Source organism: Euleptes europaea, chromosome 17 (genome assembly GCF_029931775.1).
Source record: "Euleptes europaea isolate rEulEur1 chromosome 17, rEulEur1.hap1, whole genome shotgun sequence".
Taxonomy (NCBI): Eukaryota; Metazoa; Chordata; class Lepidosauria; order Squamata; family Sphaerodactylidae; genus Euleptes; species Euleptes europaea.
The window spans coordinates 36,029,496-36,049,413 of NC_079328.1; the positions used below are offsets into that span (position 1 = coordinate 36,029,496).

The window sequence follows — 19,918 nt, forward strand, 5'->3', positions numbered from 1 at the left end:
AGGTCCTCCGGTGCGGCGCCCCCCGTCCCCCCCCCACCGCGCGCGCTGACCCCCTTCCGCCGCTTCCGGCCGCCGCGGGGCACGACGGGAGGAGGAGGAGGGAGGGACGGAGGGATCCGTCTTGGGGAGAAAGGGGCGGGGCCTAGCACGTTTTCCTCTTTTCTCCCCTCCTGTTTTTTTTTTAAATAAGGCCCGCCCCCTAAACCGGCTTTTCCGGAGGAAGTTGTCGTCCCGGCAGCGACCCCTGCTGGCCAATGGGGCTCGTCGCTCCTCTGAGAATGCAGAAGAGTTGGCTTTTATATGCCGACTTTCTCTACCACTTAAGGAAGAAACAAACCGGCTTACGATCACCTTCCCCTCCATGTAGTCTGCTAGATTAATCTTTTAAGATGAAGTGTTTATGCGGGTTTTTTTTTAAATCCTTAAACGGACATCACTTTATGATTACCCAAACTGCATTAATAAATCAAAAAGAAAATACTGAATTTTTGGGAGAATGGGAGGCATGGACAACATATTCTGTAACTGAACAAATTGGGAAATATCAAGGGATATGAATTAATCTAATTCAAAATGTTAGGAGTAATTAAAATATCAAGGTTAAAAAATGTATTGTAGGATTGACAGATTTGGTTTATTATAATGAATTAGAACTGAACACAAAGAGAGAAACATGGATATTAAATGGACTGAGGAGGGGAGAGCGGAAGTTAACTATATATACTTGCTTAGAGATAAGATAGAAATCTTTTATATTATGTACTTTGTGAATTGAAAAACAAGATTGTAAATCAATTTGAAAATAATAATAAAAATTTTTTTTAAATGATTACCCATCCCTTTTTTCCTTTTGTACCTTCAGTTTGCATGATCTGAGCAAGGCTTTCAAAGATAGGACATTTTGGAGGACGTTGGTTCATAGGGTCGCCATGAGTCGGAAGCGACTTGACGGCACTTAACAGACGCACACACCCCTAATATAAAATAAATAAAATATTTTTTTTTAAATCACCTTCCACTCCCCACAACAGACACTGCGAGGTAGGTGGGGCTGAGAGAGCTCTAAGAGAACTGTGAGTAGCCCAAGGTCACCCAACTGGCTTCATGTGGAGGAGTGGGGAAACCAACCCGGTTCACCAGTCCGCCGCTCATGTGGAGGCGTGGGGAATCATCAAACCTGATTCTCCAGATCAGACTCCCCTGCTCCAAACCACCTCTCTTAACCACTACACCATGCTGGCTCTATTGAATGCCTATTGGAGACAATGGGAGTTTCCTGAAATCCCATTAGACGACCGCAAATGCTAGCAGAGTTGATTGGTCTCTGTCGAAATACTGCAAAGGTGCAAGTAAAAGAAAGGGAACATCCTATAACTACCTCACAGGTTTGTTGTGAGGATAAAATAGAAAAGGGGTGTTGTATGACTCTTTGGGTCGCCCCATTGGGGGAGAAAAGCGCTGTGGTATAAATGAAATAAGTAAATAAATATTGTACCAGTGGGCGAGGGGAGCTGCCAGCTAGCCCGAAAAGGGTACTGTGCACTTCAAGGGGGTACGTGCTGGGTCCTGGTTCAAAGTCCAATTCTTCTGCCAGCTGCTCCTAAGTGTGGTGGCTCCAGGACAAATGAGAAGTTATCAGCTCCCTTAGCATATGAGTTAAAGGTCTACTTGCAGGTCACTTAGTAACTGACAGCAGTTACCTCAGTAATTACAATTCTATTCAGGGATCTTGGAATCATTCCTTCTTCCTGGGAAAACTCCCAAAAACCATTTCACTCATCTGGAAATGTATAGCTAATACTTAACAGTACTTTTTCCGAACAATCTGGGTATTGTGCCTCTCTGTTTCTATCACCTGTCCTTTCTAACTAAATGTTCAAAGGTAATATAAAAGCAATCAGTTCATTGTCCCTGGCAATGTTTCGTTGTCAGTGAAGGTTGTGTTAGAACAGTTGCAATGTCTAGTGTGCAAAGCTCTGTCTCTCAGCTTTCCTATCCGAAAATGTAGTTCCCTCAGTAAAGGCAACTTTATCTTTAATCAGTGACACTGACCCTTCACTGCGTGCTTACATACTCTGCAAACAGGTGTGTGTGTATTGATATATATATTGATTCCCCCAAATTAAAAGGAGACCCATCTAACTGGTGTAACACTGTCATTGTCTGCGGTTTGTTAAAATGCCTTGGAAATCCAGACACAATGATCCTGCCTTTGAGGACAAAATCATAAATGCATTCTTGGAAGAGTATCCTTTCAATGTCCATTTCAGAATCACTATAAAAAGCTGCAGAGGCCAATTGGGCTCTAGTTTATTTGCCAATGGACCATCATGTATGCTGCTTATTACTGTTGCAGTCAAAACTCCGTACAGAAATAAGACCAATTTGACCCACGGAACTTCCCAGCTGAGATCTCAGTGCTTAGCATTACGTATGTCGCGAGCTCAATTTTCAACTTTAAACACATTATTATGCTTTATTGTAATTGAATATCTATGAAGTAAAAATCCTGATGTCTTCTTTAAATTGTAAGGTAGTCCCCTGTGCAAGCACCGGGTCATTACTAACCCATGGGGTGATGTCACATCCCAACATTTACTAGGCAGACTTTGTATCTGGGGTGGTATGCCATAGCTTTCACCAGTCATGTACACTTTACCACCAGCAAACTGGGTACTCATTTTACCCACCTCAGAAGGATGTACGGCTGAGTCAACCTTGAGTCGGCTACCTGGACCCGACTTCTGTCAGGATCAAACTCAGGTAATGAGCAGAGCTAGGACTGCAGTACTGCAGCTGACCAGTCTGCGCCACAGGGCTCCTGATGTGCTTTCTACTTGCTCATAAAGTCAACAGGGAAAAAAATAAGAATGCATTCCTCCCTTCTCCCCACCCCAACAGTGCAACACACGAACAACTACATATAATAAACAATTATGTCTTCTCCTCTCCAGATACAAAGTTGCTGGCATAACTTATAATACAGGACAACATTTTGTTTGCTTCCATAAATTTGGAATGAAGGGCCACTGGCATCTATATCAGGGGTGGGGAACCTTTTTCCTGCCAAGGGCCATTTGCATATTTATAAAATCATTCAGGGGCCATACCAGGTGTAGATCTCCCGGTGTGGGGGGAAAAGAGGCTAGGGTTGCCAGGTCTCCAGCCACCACCTGGAGGTTGGCAACCCCAGGGGAGGCCACACAGAGAAGGCCTGCAGGGCGCCCCCACTCCCCCCTCTCAGGCGGGAGGGCAGCCAGTGGTGGGCCCCAGCAAACAGCCCGCAGTCGATTGGCAAGGGAGGAAGGAAAACAGAGAAAGAGGAAAAGGGAGGGAGGGAGGGAGAAAGAGAGAAAAAGGGAGAAAGAAACGGAGAGAGGGGGAGAAAGAAAGAAAGAAAGAATGAAAAGGACAGAGGGAAAGAAAGAAAAGGACGGTGGGAGACGAACAAAGTGACAGAAAAAGAGGGAGAGGGAGAGAAAGGAGAAAGAGTGACAGAAAAAGAGGAAGAAAAGAGAGAAAAGCCTCCCCCCTCCACGCACACACACCCGCGCACGCCAGCCCGCGCAACCGGGCCCCAGCCTCCCCACCTTCCCCGCCCACACACACACACACACCCTGTGGCACACGGAGCCCTGAGCGATTAGGCCCCAGCCTCCATGCCCTCCCCCTGCCAGAGTCCATAAAAGGCTCCCCTGAAGCCCGATCGGCTCCCGCATGCATGCTCTGCCGCCGGGAGCTGCCAGCCTCTCCCCACCCCGCTGCTCAACAGCCGACAGGCAGCGAGAGGGGCTTAGGGGGCAGCCTTAGGGGAAGCATCCCTCCCCCTCCCCTCTCGCCGACCAACAGCCGACAGTCGGCGAGAGGAGGTCCAAAGGGCACTGCAGCGCCCCTGTAAGCCGCAGCCCCAGGAACAGCCTCGGGGAGGACCGCCCTGCGCCCCGCCTCCGTGGCAGGGCCCTGGAGCTCCCGAGGGCCACAAAAAATGTCCTCGGGGGCCACATACGGCCCCCGGGCCTGAGGTTCCCCATCCCTGATCTATATGATGGACTGAAGGAACTACAGAGCTCAGGACATGGCAACATAGAGGCTACAGAAGCTGTCTTCAGCAATATTCTCAAACGACGTCCATTTCCCAACCACTTTGTTGCTGTACGTCGGTCATGCACCTAATGTTCCTTGCCTCACCTGGAGAATAGACTCACATTTCCAGGGACAGTCAATAAAAAGTATCTGAAACAAGTATGCAGTTGCAATTTTGTATTTATTATTACATGGTCCATATACACTAGGCTCACAGTTAACTGTATTGTCAACTTCCTGGGCATCATAGCCACCAGTGGCCAAGGGCATGTAAATATATTTTCTTGTTCCTTAAACATAAGGGTATAGTCTCCTTGGGGCTTTCAAAGTTAGCTCCCAAGAAAAGTCCCTTACAGTTTCTTATTCAAATTTTCCATGGCTTTGGACCAGGACACAGCAAATGCCCTCTTGGATGCCAGAACCGGTGTTTGGACCGGGCACCGCTGTATGTCTTCTTGGAGGGGACAGTCTCTGGAGTGTGGGGATGTGTCATTTGGGGTGGCCCAAAGATTATTTTGGGGTGCAGTGTCTGTATGTGCATCTGTCCTGGGTCACCCCACTTGGGAGCCGCTGGCACAAGAACCGGACTTTGGACCAGGACCCAGCATGCGCCATCTCGAAGAGCACAGTCCCCTGAATGTGCGGGTCGTATGATATGTGGTGGTCCAATCCATATTTTGGGGGGCAGAGCTTGTGAATTGTCCTCAAAATCATTCAGGAACTAGGAAATGTGAATAAGGAACTGGGAATAGGGAGCGAACTGGGAATAAGGAACCAACTTCAGCCTCCTTTCTGCCACATGGAATGCACAGGGGTTTCTTTTTCTCCTTAGACATGCCCAGAGAAGGAAAAGGGAGTTTTGGAACTGGCTGTATTAAGTTCTGAAAAGCAGAAGTAATTTGGTCCACGCTGAGCATCTCTTTAACTTTCCCAATGTATTTGATAAAAGAGACTCCGGTGCATATGCCCAGTGGCACACATGCCCAGCATCCACATTCAAGCCTACAACATGCGCAGTAGAAGACGGAGAGACACGCGCATGGGGCACAGAGTCCAGCAACCACGATCCATGCCTGTGTGCATGGCCTGGGATCCAGGCGCCGCCGCCCCCACCCCATTTGCTGTGGGCTGCAGCATCTGCCTTCCCCAAGAACGAAAGTGTGCATTTGCAGCTTTCCCCGCCCTCCTATTCCTACATCCTGACTGTATCTGCAGCGTAACAGAACAGGCCCCTGAGGAGCTTTGAGTGGTATCACTGACGGAAATGGCTCCAGCCGGCTCCAGGCTCCGCTTCCTCTGCTGAGCCCAGCCCTAGACTCCAAACCTTGGCACTGCAGATAAGGCTATGGGCATGTCCACAGAGGAGGAGGATTCCACCGGCCCCAAAGGTAATGGCCTACGAGGAGCGGTTAAAACATTTAGGGCTGTTCAGCTTAGAAAGACGGCGGCTAAGGGGAGACATGGTAGAGGTCTATAAAATCATGCATGGTTTGGAGAGATTGGACAGGGAGGAGCTTTCCCCCCTCTCTCATAATACCAGAACGCGGGGTCATCTGCTGAAGCTGGAGGGTAAGAGATTCAAAATGGATAAAAGGAAGTATTTCTTCATGCAACATGTATAGTTAAATTGTGGAATTGTGTATAGTTAAATTGTGGAACTCCCTTCCCCAGGATGTGGTGATGGCTGCCAACTTGGAAGGCTTTAAGAGGGGAGTGGACATGTTCTTGGAGGAGAGGGCTATTCATGGCTACTGGTAGAAATGGATACTAGTCATGATTCTTGTAGGTTATCCGGGCTGTGTAACCGTGGTCTTGGAATTTTCTTTCCTGACGTTTTGCCAGCAACTGTGGCAAGCATCTTCAGAGTAGTAACAAGATGCCGGCCACAGTTGCTGGCGAAATGTCAGGAAAAAAAATTCCAAGACCACGGTTACACAGCCCGGATAACCTACAAGAACCAATGAACTCTGACCGTGAAAGCCTTCGACACTAGTCATGATGTGTACCTATTCTCTCCAGGATCAGAGGCTCATGCCTAATAGATTAGGTGCTGTGGATCACAGGCAGGATAATGCTGCTGCAGTCGCCTTGTTGGTGGGCTTCCTAGAGGCACCTGGTTGGCCACTGTGTGAACAGACTGCTGGACTTGATGGACCTTGGTCTGATCCAGCATGGCTTTTCTTATGTTCTTATGTAATGGGAGGCACGGATCGAGGTTCCCGTGGCAGTACTGCCTGGTGAGCTGTCAGGAATATGTCGTGAGGTTTGCAGGGGGTGAAGCATCTCTCCTAGTTCTGCGGCTGTCTCCATCTTTGGTCTATTGGAGAAAGAGTTAACTCCCTGCCCTTCTGACGCCTTCCTAGTTGTGTGGGGTTGGGGGCAGGAACCGCATCCATGACATGGTGAGTTTTCTGGATAGGCCACTCTTTGGGGTGGAGGGGAGGAGAACCGCAGGGAGAAAACAGCAGTAAGACCTGCGGGTTCTGGAAATAAACAAGCTGTAATGTATAGTGTTGCCAGGTCCCTCTTTGCCACCGGCAGGAGATTTTGGGGGGAGGAGCCTAAGGTGGACATGGTTTGGGGAGGGACGGGACTTCAATGCCATAGACTCCAATGGCCAAAGCGGCCGTTTTCTCCAGGCGATCTGATCTCTATCAGCTGGAGATCGGTTGTAATAGCAGGAGATCTCCAGCTATTACCTGGAGGTTGGCAACCCTAGTAATGTAAGACTTGAGCTGCTTCCACACGGTTAGGATTCTCCGCGAAGCAGAGGTAGTCATGGTGGGTTTCCCTGCACTTTCCTTGTCTCGGCCCCTGGGGTGTGAGGAATGCACAGCGAAACATGGGAAGGACACCAGCTAAGAAAATCAGGGGCGTTTCTTGTGTGTGTGTGTGAGAGAGAGAGTATTCCAGAGAGCATGTAGAAGGTCACATTGAACATTTTTGGGATGCTCCCCTATGTTCATTTATTTCAGATCCTTGTAAATAGAAAAAAACTAAAATCCCCTCCATACTGAGGTTTTGCTCTGGTTTGTTATCCAAACTAGAATAGATTATTTGGAAGCATCCACAGAGCCCCCCACCCCCCATCTCAGGCATAAGTCCTTCACATCACAACCTAATCCTTTCAACAGATGCTGGGGATTGAACCTGGGACCTTCAGCATGTAAGGAGCCACGGCTCTTCCCTCTTCCTATAAAAGATCTCTCCCCTCCTCCTGCACACACCCTCGCTATGGGACAGGCAGGCCTCTGCTGTCATATCTAATTTGGTCCCGAGGGACGGATGAGTACCAGTCTCTTTACGTCATCTGCCATCTTGCAGGCTAACTCCTGACTCTCTGCTCGTCCCAGAGGCAACATGCTTTTCGAATTCCTTGAGCAGAAACAGCACTTGAGGGATGGGCAGCTTGCAATGGAGAAATCACCAGATCAGTGGGGAATTGGGATGCCAGCCTCCAGGTGGGACCTGGGGATCCCCCCCAGAATTACAGCTCATCTCCAGACTACAGAGATCAGTTTCCCTGGAGAAAACGAATGCTCTGGAGGGTCCACTCAGGTCCCTGTCCTCCCCAGGCTCCATCCCCAAATCTTCAGGAGTTTCCCAACCTGGATCAGGCAACCCTACCCACCCCATCCCCTGCCGGTAGCCTGTGGGGACCCGGCAACCCTAGTGGGGAAAGGGTTAAGCACCTTCCTGCTGCTTCTCCAGCAAAATGCCCTCTGTTTCTGCCCATTGACTATTCATTCCCAGACAGCCGCATCCTGTTTCCTTTCTGCATGCAGGGAAGCAGCTGGGGTGGAAGAGATTTTCCTGTTTAGTCAAGGTTCGCTCCTTGAGTCTGTTTTTCTCTCTCCAGAGGAGGAATGGCCGGAAGTGGAAAAAGCTGAAAAATTAGCAAGAGGCGCTGCCTTAAAATGGGCATCGGGGGTCTTTTATCGGCCAGAGCAACTGGAGGGTCTGGGGCTTTATCGGATCCGGGAGCTGCAGCGCAACAATTCCATCCAGTCCCGTATAAAGGTGTGTGGTCTTCACAGTGAAACGCTTCCCAGTGTGGTGTAGTGGTTAAGAGCGGTGTGTTGGAGCGGTGGACTCTGATCTGGAGAACCAGGTTTGATTCCCCACTCCTCCACAGAAGTGGCGGAGGCTAATGTGGTGAACTAGATTTTGTTTCCCCACTATTTCACACGAAGCCTGCTGGGAGACCTTGGGCAAGTTACAGCTCTGTTAGAGCTCTCTCAGCCCCACCTACCTCACAAGGTGTCTGTTGTGGGGAGGGGAAGAGAAGTTGATTGTAAGCCGGTTTGATTCTCCCTTAAGTGGCAGAGAAAGTCGGCATATAAAAACCAACTTTTCTTCTTCTTCTTCCCTGGACCTATGGTGAGCCTGTTTTTAAAAACCCAATCCTTGGTTGGTTTTATACCTGCTTATCCATATGCCTAGTCTTAAGTAACTCTGCTTGTTTGAGGGAGGATGGCTTTATTCTTCTTTGCCCCCTTTCAACTTATGTATTAAATACACATATTTTTGTTAATCTTCTGGAGCTGATTTTGTACCGAAATAAATTCGCAATGTTGAAAATACATGGACTTTGATGTAAGTCACACGGATTTCAACAGAAATTATTCTGGAGTAAATTTTCAGGATTAAAAAAACACTTTAGGCTAGCCTGTATTCTTTCTAGGGCTTTCTGCAACATTCAAAGAATTACGGACCATACTGAGTTTATAAAAACAGCTTGGATTGAACTTGGGACCTTCTGCATGCCAAGCAGATGCTCTACTACTGACCCACACCCCCTCTCCTAGTATGTAATTTCCCCTCTAATACTGCCTGTCAGGTGTGAACGACTGCTTTGCTTCGTCACTCTGCTCTGTCTCTAGTCTACCATGCAGTCCTACCTGGACGGGATGAGCACCGGCTTGGAGCAGCTCCATTCAGCCCTGGCAGACATTCATCATGTGAGGCGAGCGCTGGAAAGGGTGCAGCAGGAACTGGCAAGCAGCACAGACCTCTTCCAGAGCCTGCAGCTGCTACGGGAACTGGCGCTGGAACGGGCCCAGCTACATTCGGTTGTCAGCACACTGCCCAGGCTTTTCTCAGGTGAGGCGTTGCTCAGAGCTGACATCCCCATCAAAATTTCCTTCACTCTCCGGTTTGCACTCTTGAGTTCCTTCTCTTCTTCCAGCGTGGTGTGGTGGTTAAGAGCATTGGTTTGGAGTGGTGGACTCTGATCTGGAGAACCGGGTATGATTCCACACTCCTCCGAGTGAGTGGTGGAGGCTAATCTGGTGAACTGGATTTGTTTCCCCACTCCTACACATGTAGCTAGCTGGGTGACCTTGGGCTAGTCACACACTCTCAGCCCCACCTACCTCACAGGGTGTCTGTTGTGGGGAGGGGAGGTGATTGTAAGCTGGTTTGATTCTTCCTTAAGTGGTGGAGAAAGTTGGCATATAAAAACCAACTCTTCTTCTTCTTCTTCCTCTTCCTCCTCCTCCTTGCACAGTTCACGAACTCCTTTCTGAGAGCTTCAGCCTCTTGCAATGTCAACGTATCCTAGAAGCCCATGTGGGGCTCATGGACCTGGAGAGCTTGCGGGACGGCATCCTGTCCCAGCTGCAGGACCACAACCTGCTCAGCCCTTCATACCTGGCCAGCATAGAGTCCTACTTCAGGGGCCTCCAGGAACTGAACGAGGCCCTGGCTCAGCATCTGTGGCACATTGTGGCCCACGGGATGAGGCTGATGTTTGAGGACCCGTCTCTCTTCGTTTCTGCTGTGCGCATTATCGAGCGGGAGGAGGGCATCGATATGGCCCTGCTGCAGAGATCCCAGGTGCCTGGTTTCCTCTCGCCGGGACGGCCAAAGGGCTGGCGGCAGAAGTTCTTCCAGGTCATCCAGGACACCATAGTGGCCGCCCACTTCCAGACTGTGCCCAGTGAGGCCCAGGGTCGGTCCATCTCCAGGTACTTGGCTTCCTTGCAGAGCAACATCCTGGCTGAGCTGTGCATTGTGAAAGACCTGATGGCCCAATGCTGCCCGCCCCACTACAACATAATCTCAACCTTTGCTGCCATGTATCACCAGCACCTCACCCACCACCTCCACCAAATCCTCACTCAGGACCTGGACAAGCAGGATATCTTTGCCATCCTCCACTGGGCGCTCCGTGTCTACCCTAGGTCAGTACGATACTTGGGAATCCTGTGGTCATAGCGGGGGAGGTCGGGGGAGGAAGGTTATAGGGATAGCTCATTTTTAAATAGAGATGAGGAATAGGGTTGCCAGCTTCCAGGTACTATAACAAAAAGAAACAGCATTATGACCCAAAAGTACATGAAATAGGAATCACGCAAGGTGCTGAATGCTAAACCTATATATTGTGAAAGTTAATTAACACACTAAAATGCATACAAAACTTATCACTATCTATCTATAATCTATCACTGTAGGTTGGATTGTACCAGCTATTCTACAGGCTAAAGAAGGATTTGGGGCCTGCTTTTTGTCCTCCAAAAAGACTATGCTGGAGATCAGGGGTCCCATGAGTGGAAAAGCCATGTAGGCTGCAGGGAGGAGGACAATTGGTGTCTGAGGATCCAACCTCTAATTCTCTTACCCTAGATGTGGTGAGAACACTGCACATATTCAGAGGAACATGAAGGCCATGAAGGGCTTTGTATGTGATAGCCGATACCTTAAGAGTGATCATATGGTTATGTAACTCTGCAATGGACGCACTGCGCAGCCAAGCATGTGCATGCTGCAAAAGAGGAGGGGCTGGAAAATGTCTGCTTCTAACATGCCTTGTTGTTCTGCAGTGCAGAAATGATGGCGCACCCAAGCCTTCTTCCTGAAGTGGATGTGTCAACCTTGGGGACCTTGCTTGCTGCAGATACAGTAGATTACCTGGAAGAGACGTATGTCATTAAAGTGCAGGTACGGAAGAGTCAAAGAGCCCCTTGGGGCAGAGTGGTAAGCTGCAGTACTGCAATCAAAAGCTCTGCTCATGACCTGAGTTCGATCCCGACGGAAGTGGGTTTCAGGTAGGCGGCTCAAGGTTGACTCAGCCTTCCGTCCTTCCGGGGTCGGTAAAATTAGTCCCCAGCTTGCTGGGGGGTAAAGGGAAGATGACTGGGGAAGGCACTGACAATCCACCCCGCAAACAAAGTCTGCCTAGTAAACGTCGGGATGTGACGTCACCCCATGGGTCAGGAATGACCCGGTGTTTGCGCAGGGGACCTTTACCTTTTTCAGGAAGAGTCAACAGCCAGGACCCTGCAGATTAAAAGAACCCCAGACCTAATTCTTTGGCACAGCTGCTTGGCCAAGCAAGGTAGAATTCCAGGCATTTTCTCACCCTGTACAATCCTTTTAAATGAAGGAGGGCAGGTGGGGGGCGGGGGGAGCATTTCATCTTTCCCCCGCTGTTTATTTTTTCATTCCAAATTACTGCCACTCAAACTACTCTGCCTACGAAGAATTCCAAACACAGGTAAATACAACATAAATTGGGACTTCATGGGGGAAATGCAGTTTTGGAGGATTTGGAGAGGGAAAATCCTGGGTGTGAAAAGGATTAAAAACACACCAACCCACCATGTCTCTGCTCAAGAATCTGATTTTCCTAGTTTGTCTAGTTTATTCAAATAGAACAAGAAAAAAGAGGGGGAACTAGATAACATTGCTTAAGAGAGCCAGCGTGATGTAGTGGTTAAGAGCGATGGTTTGGAGCGGTGGAGTCTGATCTGGAGAACCGGGTTTGATTCCCCACTCCTCCACGTGAGCGGCAGAGGCTAATCTGGTGAAATGGATTTGTTTCCCCACTCCTACAAATGAAGCCAGCTGGGCGACCTTGGGCATGTTACAGCTCTGTTAGAGCTCTCTCAGCCCCACCTACCTCACAGGGTGCCTGTTGTGGGGAGGGGAAGGGAAGGTGATTGTAAGCCGGTTTGAATCTCCCTTAAGTGGTAGAGAAAGTCGGCATAAGTGGTAGAGAAAGTCGGCATATAAAAAAACACCTTCTTCTTCTTCTTCTTAACCACATATAACGATGTGAGTGTGTGTATATATATATAGTCATGCAGGGTATGAGTATATATATATATATATATATAATAATCATGTAGGGTATGAATATATATATACACACACATACATACCTTAAGAGTGATATATATACCTAAGATATATATATATGTAAGAAACACCAATCCACATATATATGTGTTTGTGTGTTTCTTTCCTTTTTAAGGGGCTTTTCATTACCATGGAAGGTACAAAATGATATAGATTCACAAAGAGAAATGTATGTTGACCAGATGATAATGACCTGCATGATCTATTGCATTCTGTGCCTTCCTTTCAAACTGTATCTAAATTAAGGCTAATGACTCCCATAGTGTCTTTCATTGTGCGCATGCAGTGTAAACATGATGGAGGTAGACAGGGAAGTCGTACAGGCCTCATGCTTCTGTGCAACAGCATACTCCAAGAGGCCACTATTTTCTAAGCAGCTGTCCGTCTCTGCTGTATTAACCGTTTGTGCAAGCAGTTATGCACAATCTCAATGCAATGAAGTAAATGTTAGCCTCAGCAAGGGATGGAGCACACGCAATAAAGAGCATACTTTACCTAGGAAAAAAAGAAAGAAAAGAAACTGATTTTCCTCAGACAAAACAACTGTTGGGGCTATATCTGTTCACACGTGAGAAGTTTTACCACTTAACACGGTTATCCCCAAGGTGTGATTTCTGGAACCCGCTTCCTTCTTCGACAAAGCAAAGGGCCAACCTTTCCCTTCCTCCACCTCATTGAAAAAGGAGTTGCATGAGAAGAGCTCGGATGGAATAACCTTTGTGTCTTCAGGGAGCCCCTGTTTGGAAACAGCCACTTCCACTGCAGAAGACTGGGCGTTCTGTGACGGGCCTCACGGCGGCCATTTTGTGGTGGCATCCGCCACAAGTTGCTAGACTTGGCTTAGAAGGCCCCCCGTTTGTTCCTCTAGGCCAGCATTGCTGAATGGATGCAGAAGACCCTGGAGATGGAGTTCAAAGAGTGGTTCAGCGAAACCGAGCCAGAGTCAGACTACCAAGGCTGCTTCCAGACGACTCTGCCCATCATTGTCATGAAGGTGAGAAGGAGAGGTCTGGGAGAGGACTCATGGAGGGGAGGAGGAATAGGAGACCTGGCAGCATCTTCTGTTGCAGAAGGAAGGCCAGGGGGCTCTGATCCCCATTCATCGCTTTCCCTTTCTCCCCCTTGCATGTCAGATGCTGGACGAGAACATCCGAGTGGCCTCCCTCATCTCGGACGCACTCCTGCAGAAGGTGTGCAGCATGGCTCTGGCAGAGTTGGAGGCCTTTCTGGGCAGGTCAGTTGTCCCCTGTGCTGCCACCGTGGCTCGTGATTAAGAGCGGCGGACTCTAATCTGGAGAACTGGGTTTGATTCCCCGCTCCTCCACATGAAGCCTGCTGGGTAACCTTGGGCCAGTCACAGTTCTCTCAGAACTCTCTCAGCCCCACCTACCTCACAAGGTCTGTTGTGGGGAGAGGGAAGGGAAGGTGATTGTAAGCCGGTTTGAGACTCCTTAAAGGTAGAGAAGAGCCCCGTAGCGCAGAGTGGTAAGCGGCAGTACTGCAGTCCAAGCTCTGCTCACAACCTGAGTTCGATCCCAATGGAAGTTGGTTTCAGGTAGCCGGCTCAAGGTTGACTCAGCCTTCCATCCTTCCGAGGTTGGAAAATGAGTACCCAGCTTGCTGGGGGTAAAGGGAAAATGACTGGGGAAGGCACTGGCAAACCACCCTGTAAACAAAGTCTGCCTAGTAAAAGTCGGGATGTGATGTCACCCCATGGGTGAGGAATGACCCAGTGCTTGCACAGGGGACCTTTACCTTATAAAGGTAGAGAAAAGCAGGGTATGAAAACCAACTCTTCTTCTTCTCTGTCTGTTGTGGGGAGGGAAAGGGAAGGTGATTGTAAGCCGGTTTGATTCCTCCTTAAGTGGTAGAGAAAGTTGGCCTATAAAAACCAACTCTTCGTCTATGTTAGATTTATATCCCACTTTAATGCTTATTAAGTGCTCAGCCGTTTACAAGTAGTAAATTAAAATACCATTTTGTTGCAGCAATATCAAAATATCAAAATTCATGCTACAGTCTTAGGATCAAGTTAGCTGTCGCTCTGTCCTGTTTGGTGTTTAGTCAGGACTGACCTCTAGGAACATATGATACTTTGGTGAAGTACTACATTTATTAAAGGCACATCTATGTCACAGACAAACTACTGGTCCCTCTAGGAGAAATGGAAGTCCCAGAGTGACATAACATCATGCTGAGCTCCCTCCCATCCCCAAATTCCACCCTCCCCAGGCACCACCCCCAAATCTTCAAGAATTTTCCAAGCTCATGTGCTCAACTTTGCACTCATGGCATGGCAGAGGTCCAACTAAGTGAAGAAGATGCCCCGGTTAACTGCTGTGTTTCTCTGCAGCCTGATTGAGGCCCTGGCAGAATTCGACAGAGGACATCAACAAGAGCCCGCTGTATCCAAGTGCTACGCCCCGTACTTGCTGTCAACCATCAACAACTGTCTTGCTCTCAGGTACTCACCCAACCGGTGACTAGCACTTCTCCTTCCACGGCTGCCATCTTGTCCCCAGACCCCTCTCACTGGCAGTCTGCCACAAGCCCGCTTCCCAACTCTTCCTCTTCCTCTCCATGGGCAGCACTTCGATCTCAACCCTCTGTACAGAAGGGGCGTCCCTCTCAGAGCCCTGCAGGATGCCGTCGTCACTGAACGCTGCCCTGGAGAAGGCCCAGAAGAAGGCATGCCGGCTGTTACTGGATGAGATGTTAGACGATCTTCAGGTACCTATTTCTGGCAGAAGGCAGAAGACAGGGGGTTCTCACTCTCCATCGAGTCTGAACCAGACCGGCTGAGTTTCATTGTGTGCCTTCAGACCCAGGAAAGCAAAACAGGAGTCCAGTGGCACCTTAAACGCTTAACATTTATTGAGCCTCCATGAGACAGAGAAGTCTAATGGCACCTTAAACGCATAACATTTATTTACAGAGGTCACTTCTTCGGATGCAGTCTGAACAAGACGTAGTGGGTTCTGTCTCATGAAAGCTCATGCTGGAATGAATGTCGTTAATCTTTAAGGTGCTGCTGGACTTTTGTTTCGTTTTGCTACAACAGGCTGGAACACTGGAATTCCCATGGGAGGACCGTTACACTTTGAACTTGCAATGGAGCAAATTAAAACATATAATTTGAACAGGCCCCTTTAGGCTCTGAATCTCTTCCTGTTGATTTATGATACTTGTTTGCATGTATTAATTGTGCTGTTTTATATCAGGGTTGCCTGTATTTTTATGGTTGCTTTGTAAGCTGCTGTGGGCTTCCTTCTCAAAGGAAGAGGAGATGTGAATTCTTCTTTAAATGTATGGAAATATCCCTTTCTGTTCCAGCCACTGTTTGCACAGCTGCCCTCCCGTCAATGGCTGTCTGACCCCCAGATGATGTGTAACGTATGTGAGGTGATCGACACCCATGTGAAAGGTTTCTGCAGGGCTCGCAAACCTTTCAGCGCGGTAAGATCTGGGGGTGATGGTGGTGGGAAGAATCCCTGCTGCTAACTGGCTAACAGTGCCTTCCTAAGGAGAGTTACTCCAGTCTAAGCCCATTCATTTCAATGGGCTTAGACTGGAGTAACTCTCTTTAGGAATGCACTGTAACTTCTCGTCTTTGAAGATAGCCTCCCTCTTCATGAGTCCTTCATGCCAGCTATATGTCCAAATCCACTGTACATTTGGTTGAACATATGAAGCTGCCTTGTACAACATGAGATCAGCACATTTAGCCCTGCACAATGCACTCAGACCAGCAGCAGTTCTCCAAGATTTCAGGAGAAAATATTTTCCAAGCCCCAACATCTTTCTAAATTGGAGTTGCCAGGGATTAAACTTGGACTCTTATTTACTTATATTTATTTTACAGCTTTTATATCCCACCTTTCTGCCATCACAAGGGCCGCCAAGGTAGCTAACAAATTAAAACGTGCATAGTAAAATCATATTTCAAAACCAACCAAACAAAAACAGTCACACATCATTAAAACCAGAGCTACAAAAACATAACAAAGACTTAATTTTTTTTTAAACATTGGGCAGGAAAGAGTCACTGAGGGAATGCCAAGCAAAACAAAAAAAGTCTTCCCCCATTGGTAGAAGATGGCAACAGAAGGGGACAAATGAAACTCCCCGGGGAGAGAGTTCCAGAGCTTTGGGGCCAGAGAGAGGAGGGGTCCGAGGGCAGCTCCCAGGTTAAGACAAAGAGAGGGACATCCCATTCAAGGAGATTAGCCTGAAGAGGAGAAGACTGTGAGGGGACGTGATAACCATCTTCAAGTACTTGAAGAGCTGTCATATAGAGGAGGGCGCCGAGTTGTTTTCTGTTGCCCCAGAAGGTCGGAGCAGAACCAAAAGGTTGAAATTAAATCAAAAGCGTTTCCGTCTAGACATTAGGAAGAATTTTCTAACAGAGCGGTTCCTCAGTGGAACAGGCTTCCTTGGGAGGTGGTAAGCTCTCCTTCCCTGGAGGTTTTTAAGAAGAGGCTAGATGACCATTTGCCAGCAATACTGATTCTATGACCTTAGGCAGATCATGAGAGGGAGGGCATCTTAGCCATCTTCTGGGCATGGTGTAGAGGTCACTGGGGTGTGGGGTGGAGGTAGTTGTGAATGTCCTGCATTGAACAGGGGGTTGGACTAGATGACTCTGGTGGTACCTTCCAACTCTATGATTCTATGAGATAACACTTATACACACTTAGAGTGATGTAGCATCCCCCAATGTCCAGATGGCACTGCCTCTGTTTCTGCAGGACACGCACAGCACTTCTGCCCTCGCCCTAGTGCAGCTCCCACCAGACGTAGCCAGCCTGAGTGAACCAAGTCTCCCCCCCCCCTTGATGTCTAGAATCTCCTCTCCGATTCTGAGCACTTGGTGATGAGCCAGTACGTGAAGGCGCTGCTGCAGAAGAAAATCGTGTGCCGGAACGCAGAAGAGAGGAACCAGATGGGCAGGCGGATGTTGCAGGACACCTCTCAGCTGCAGGAGCTCTTCTGCACCCTGGTGAGCGAGGGGGATGGCTACCTTGTTTCTCCAGGGAAGGGGGTGGCAGATACTGGGAATCGCTCTTGAAAGGTGGGTTGACTTTGCTGGCCAGGCTTGAGCAGAATCAGAAAGAGGGGGCCACAATTCTGAAACCTCATCCTCAAAATCTCCCCCTCTAAGATTCTCTAAGCTCTAAGGGGTCTGAGCAGGCTGTTTTTGTCCCGTTCACCCCACACAGACACACACACCAATGCCACCCCATATCCCAGTAGGGTTGCCAGCCTCCAGCTGGTAGCTGGAGATCTCCTGCTTTTACAACTGATCTCCAGGCGTCAGAGATCAGTTCATCTGGAGAAAAAGGCCACTTTGGAAGGTGGACTGTATGGCATTATACCCCACTGAAGTCCCTCCCTTCCCCAAACCCTCCTCTTCCCAGACTCCACGCTCTAAATCTCCAGGCATTTTCCAACCTGGAGCGGGCAACCTTACATCCCAGCTTGAAAACAGGCTGAGAAGGCTCCAGAGCAGATGAGTTATCCAAAAAGACCGGCAGATGGTCCACCACAGCTCTAAGAAAGGGCAGATTACAGATTGGGTGGTAATTGGCCACAGCAGTTTTCTGTAGGAAGTAAATTTAAAGTAAATCTGCTCAGTGGAGTGGTGGGATAAGGGTAGGGTCCACCCCACTGACTCCTACGTCACCTGCTTCTTTCCCCAGGGCTTGAAGGAGAGCGATCAGACCCTCAAAGTGATTGCTGATCTACAGGAGCTGATCAGCCTCAAGGATCCCACCATGCTTGGCTTGGAAGTGCTGGGATTTGTGACAAAATATCCCGATGTCAGGTGTGTGTGTGTAAAGTGCCCTGAATGTAAGGAAGTTATCTGTAGCGCCGTCTAGTGCCTGCCAAAGGAAATACAACTCTCGGTGTTTGGTGTTTTTTACAACTGTTTTTTCACCACATTTTCCCAGATTTTTTCCGGGTCCCCACATCTAATGGGGTTTTTTTTTGTGTTTTTTTTGCATAAGCACAACAGGGAGGAGCAGGGATGGGGCAGCAGCAGAATAAGCAAGGGAACAAGATGGGTGGATGCAGTTCCCTCTCTGCTTGTGGCTGCTACCATAGGGTTGCCAACCTCCAGGTAGCACCTGGAGATCTCCCGCTATTACAATTGATCCCCGGGCAATCAAGATCAGTTCCCCTGGAGAAAATGGGTGATTTGGAGGGTAGACTCTATGGCATGATAATCCGCTGAGGTCCCTCCCCTCCTCAAACCCCACCCTCCTCAGGCCCCACCCCCAACTTCTCCAGATATTTCCCAACCCAGAGCCAGTAACCCTATTCTACCACCATGGCAGGGTGAGTGTTTTGATGCCCCCACCTAGAGGCAGCCAGAGTTGGAACTCGCTTTCTCGAGCTGGAAGCGGAAATTACCTGCCCTGGCTCTGAACACCTGTGTAACTGAGGGGGCGGCCGATGAAGCAAGGAGAAAAAGCGGACATTCTTGGCTACCAAAGATACTTGGGGAGAGATTGTCAGCACGAGGGCCAAGGAGAGTTAACATGTTGTTGGTCTTATTCTCCCCCTTCCCCACAGTGACGACCACATTTCCATGCTCCTAGAAGTGCGGGGCGACGTCTCCAAAGAAACTCGCAACAACGTGCTGGAGATAATGGCGCAGAATCTGCAAGTCCTGCCAGAGAACTACGAGCCTATCTTCAGTAACATTCTGGTTCCTGCTCCGGAGCTGCCCTTCTGCCTTGGCAAGCCTAAGTGTGCCTGATGTCCCTGATGCCACCTGCAGAATGCCATCCTGGCCGTGGCTGCATCTCTCCGGCAAAACTGCCTAGATTGAAACTGGAGAGGGAGGGGGGGCAAAGCTTTAGCGGGACTGGCCTGTCAGTGGTTATCTGGAAAACATTCAAGGCAGGACTCTTTATTCTCTCAGGGCTTAACCACAAATCAAATGTTCAATCAAACTGTACCATTTCCTGCATAGTGGAGGAAGTACCAGAAAGTTCTAATGTTGTTCCCCAGCCATGCTTGCTTTTCCGAGTCTCAACCGTGTGTTGGCCAGGCACTGGCTGGATATACTTCTATGGTTGTGTTATTTTGAGCGCCGAGTTATTATGTCTCTTATTACCTGTACATTATTATAGTGTAGACAACTGCATAACAGAGCTGCCATCGTAACAGAATAGTCACTGTTGTGTTAAGTTGCCCGTATGCCGTAGTTGTTTTTCAGATCTCAAGCTTGAATTTGGGGCACCTACACTACAAACCTATATACATGGCTATACAGGGTTTAAAATCATGCTCCTCCCTCCCCCAAAGCTTCCTGGGAATTTTACTTTGGTGAGGGAACTGAAAATTGGTAGAATCCCCTAGCCTCTCCTTTTGCTGTAATTTCCCATTGTTTCCCTGAGGTGAAGGAAGGATAATTAAACCAGTCTGTCTGTGACATAGATGTGCCTTTAATAAATATAGTACTTTACCAAAGTTCCATATTCCTAGCAGTCAGTCCTGACTAAACTCCCACTGCCACCAAACATAAGTGCAATGTTGTTTTCAACAGGACAGAGTAACGACTAACTTGATCCTACTATTGCAGTGTGAGTTTTGATGTTTTGATATTGCTGCAACAAAATTGTATTTTAATTTACTACTTGCAAACTGCTTTGAGCACTTAATAAGCATAAAAGTGGGATATAAA

General features: G+C 48.5%; 1 protein-coding gene across 1 annotated transcript; it reads left to right on the forward strand.

Moving 5' to 3' along the window:
• Positions 1-5,366: 5,366 nt before the first annotated feature.
• EXOC3L1 (exocyst complex component 3 like 1) lies at positions 5,367-18,988 on the forward strand. Its single transcript, XM_056862793.1, has 13 exons — positions 5,367-5,471; positions 7,943-8,103; positions 8,967-9,186; positions 9,593-10,268; positions 10,908-11,025; positions 13,094-13,219; positions 13,359-13,459; positions 14,579-14,689; positions 14,814-14,955; positions 15,559-15,681; positions 17,069-17,224; positions 17,925-18,049; positions 18,802-18,988. The coding sequence occupies exons 1-13, from the start codon at positions 5,429-5,431 to the stop codon at positions 18,986-18,988; spliced, it is 2,289 nt and encodes a 762-aa protein (XP_056718771.1). The 5' UTR covers positions 5,367-5,428.
• Positions 18,989-19,918: the final 930 nt, after the last annotated feature.

Excerpts from the sequence above, each read along its gene's own strand:
- EXOC3L1 (XM_056862793.1), top strand. The coding sequence starts at position 5,429 with ATGGGCATGTCCACAGAGGAGGAGGATTCCACCGGCCCCAAAG. Across the intron at positions 14,690-14,813 it reads AACAACTGTCTTGCTCTCAG|CACTTCGATCTCAACCCTCT; the intron begins GTACTCACCCAA and ends CTCCATGGGCAG. Across the intron at positions 17,225-17,924 it reads AGGAGCTCTTCTGCACCCTG|GGCTTGAAGGAGAGCGATCA; the intron begins GTGAGCGAGGGG and ends TTCTTTCCCCAG.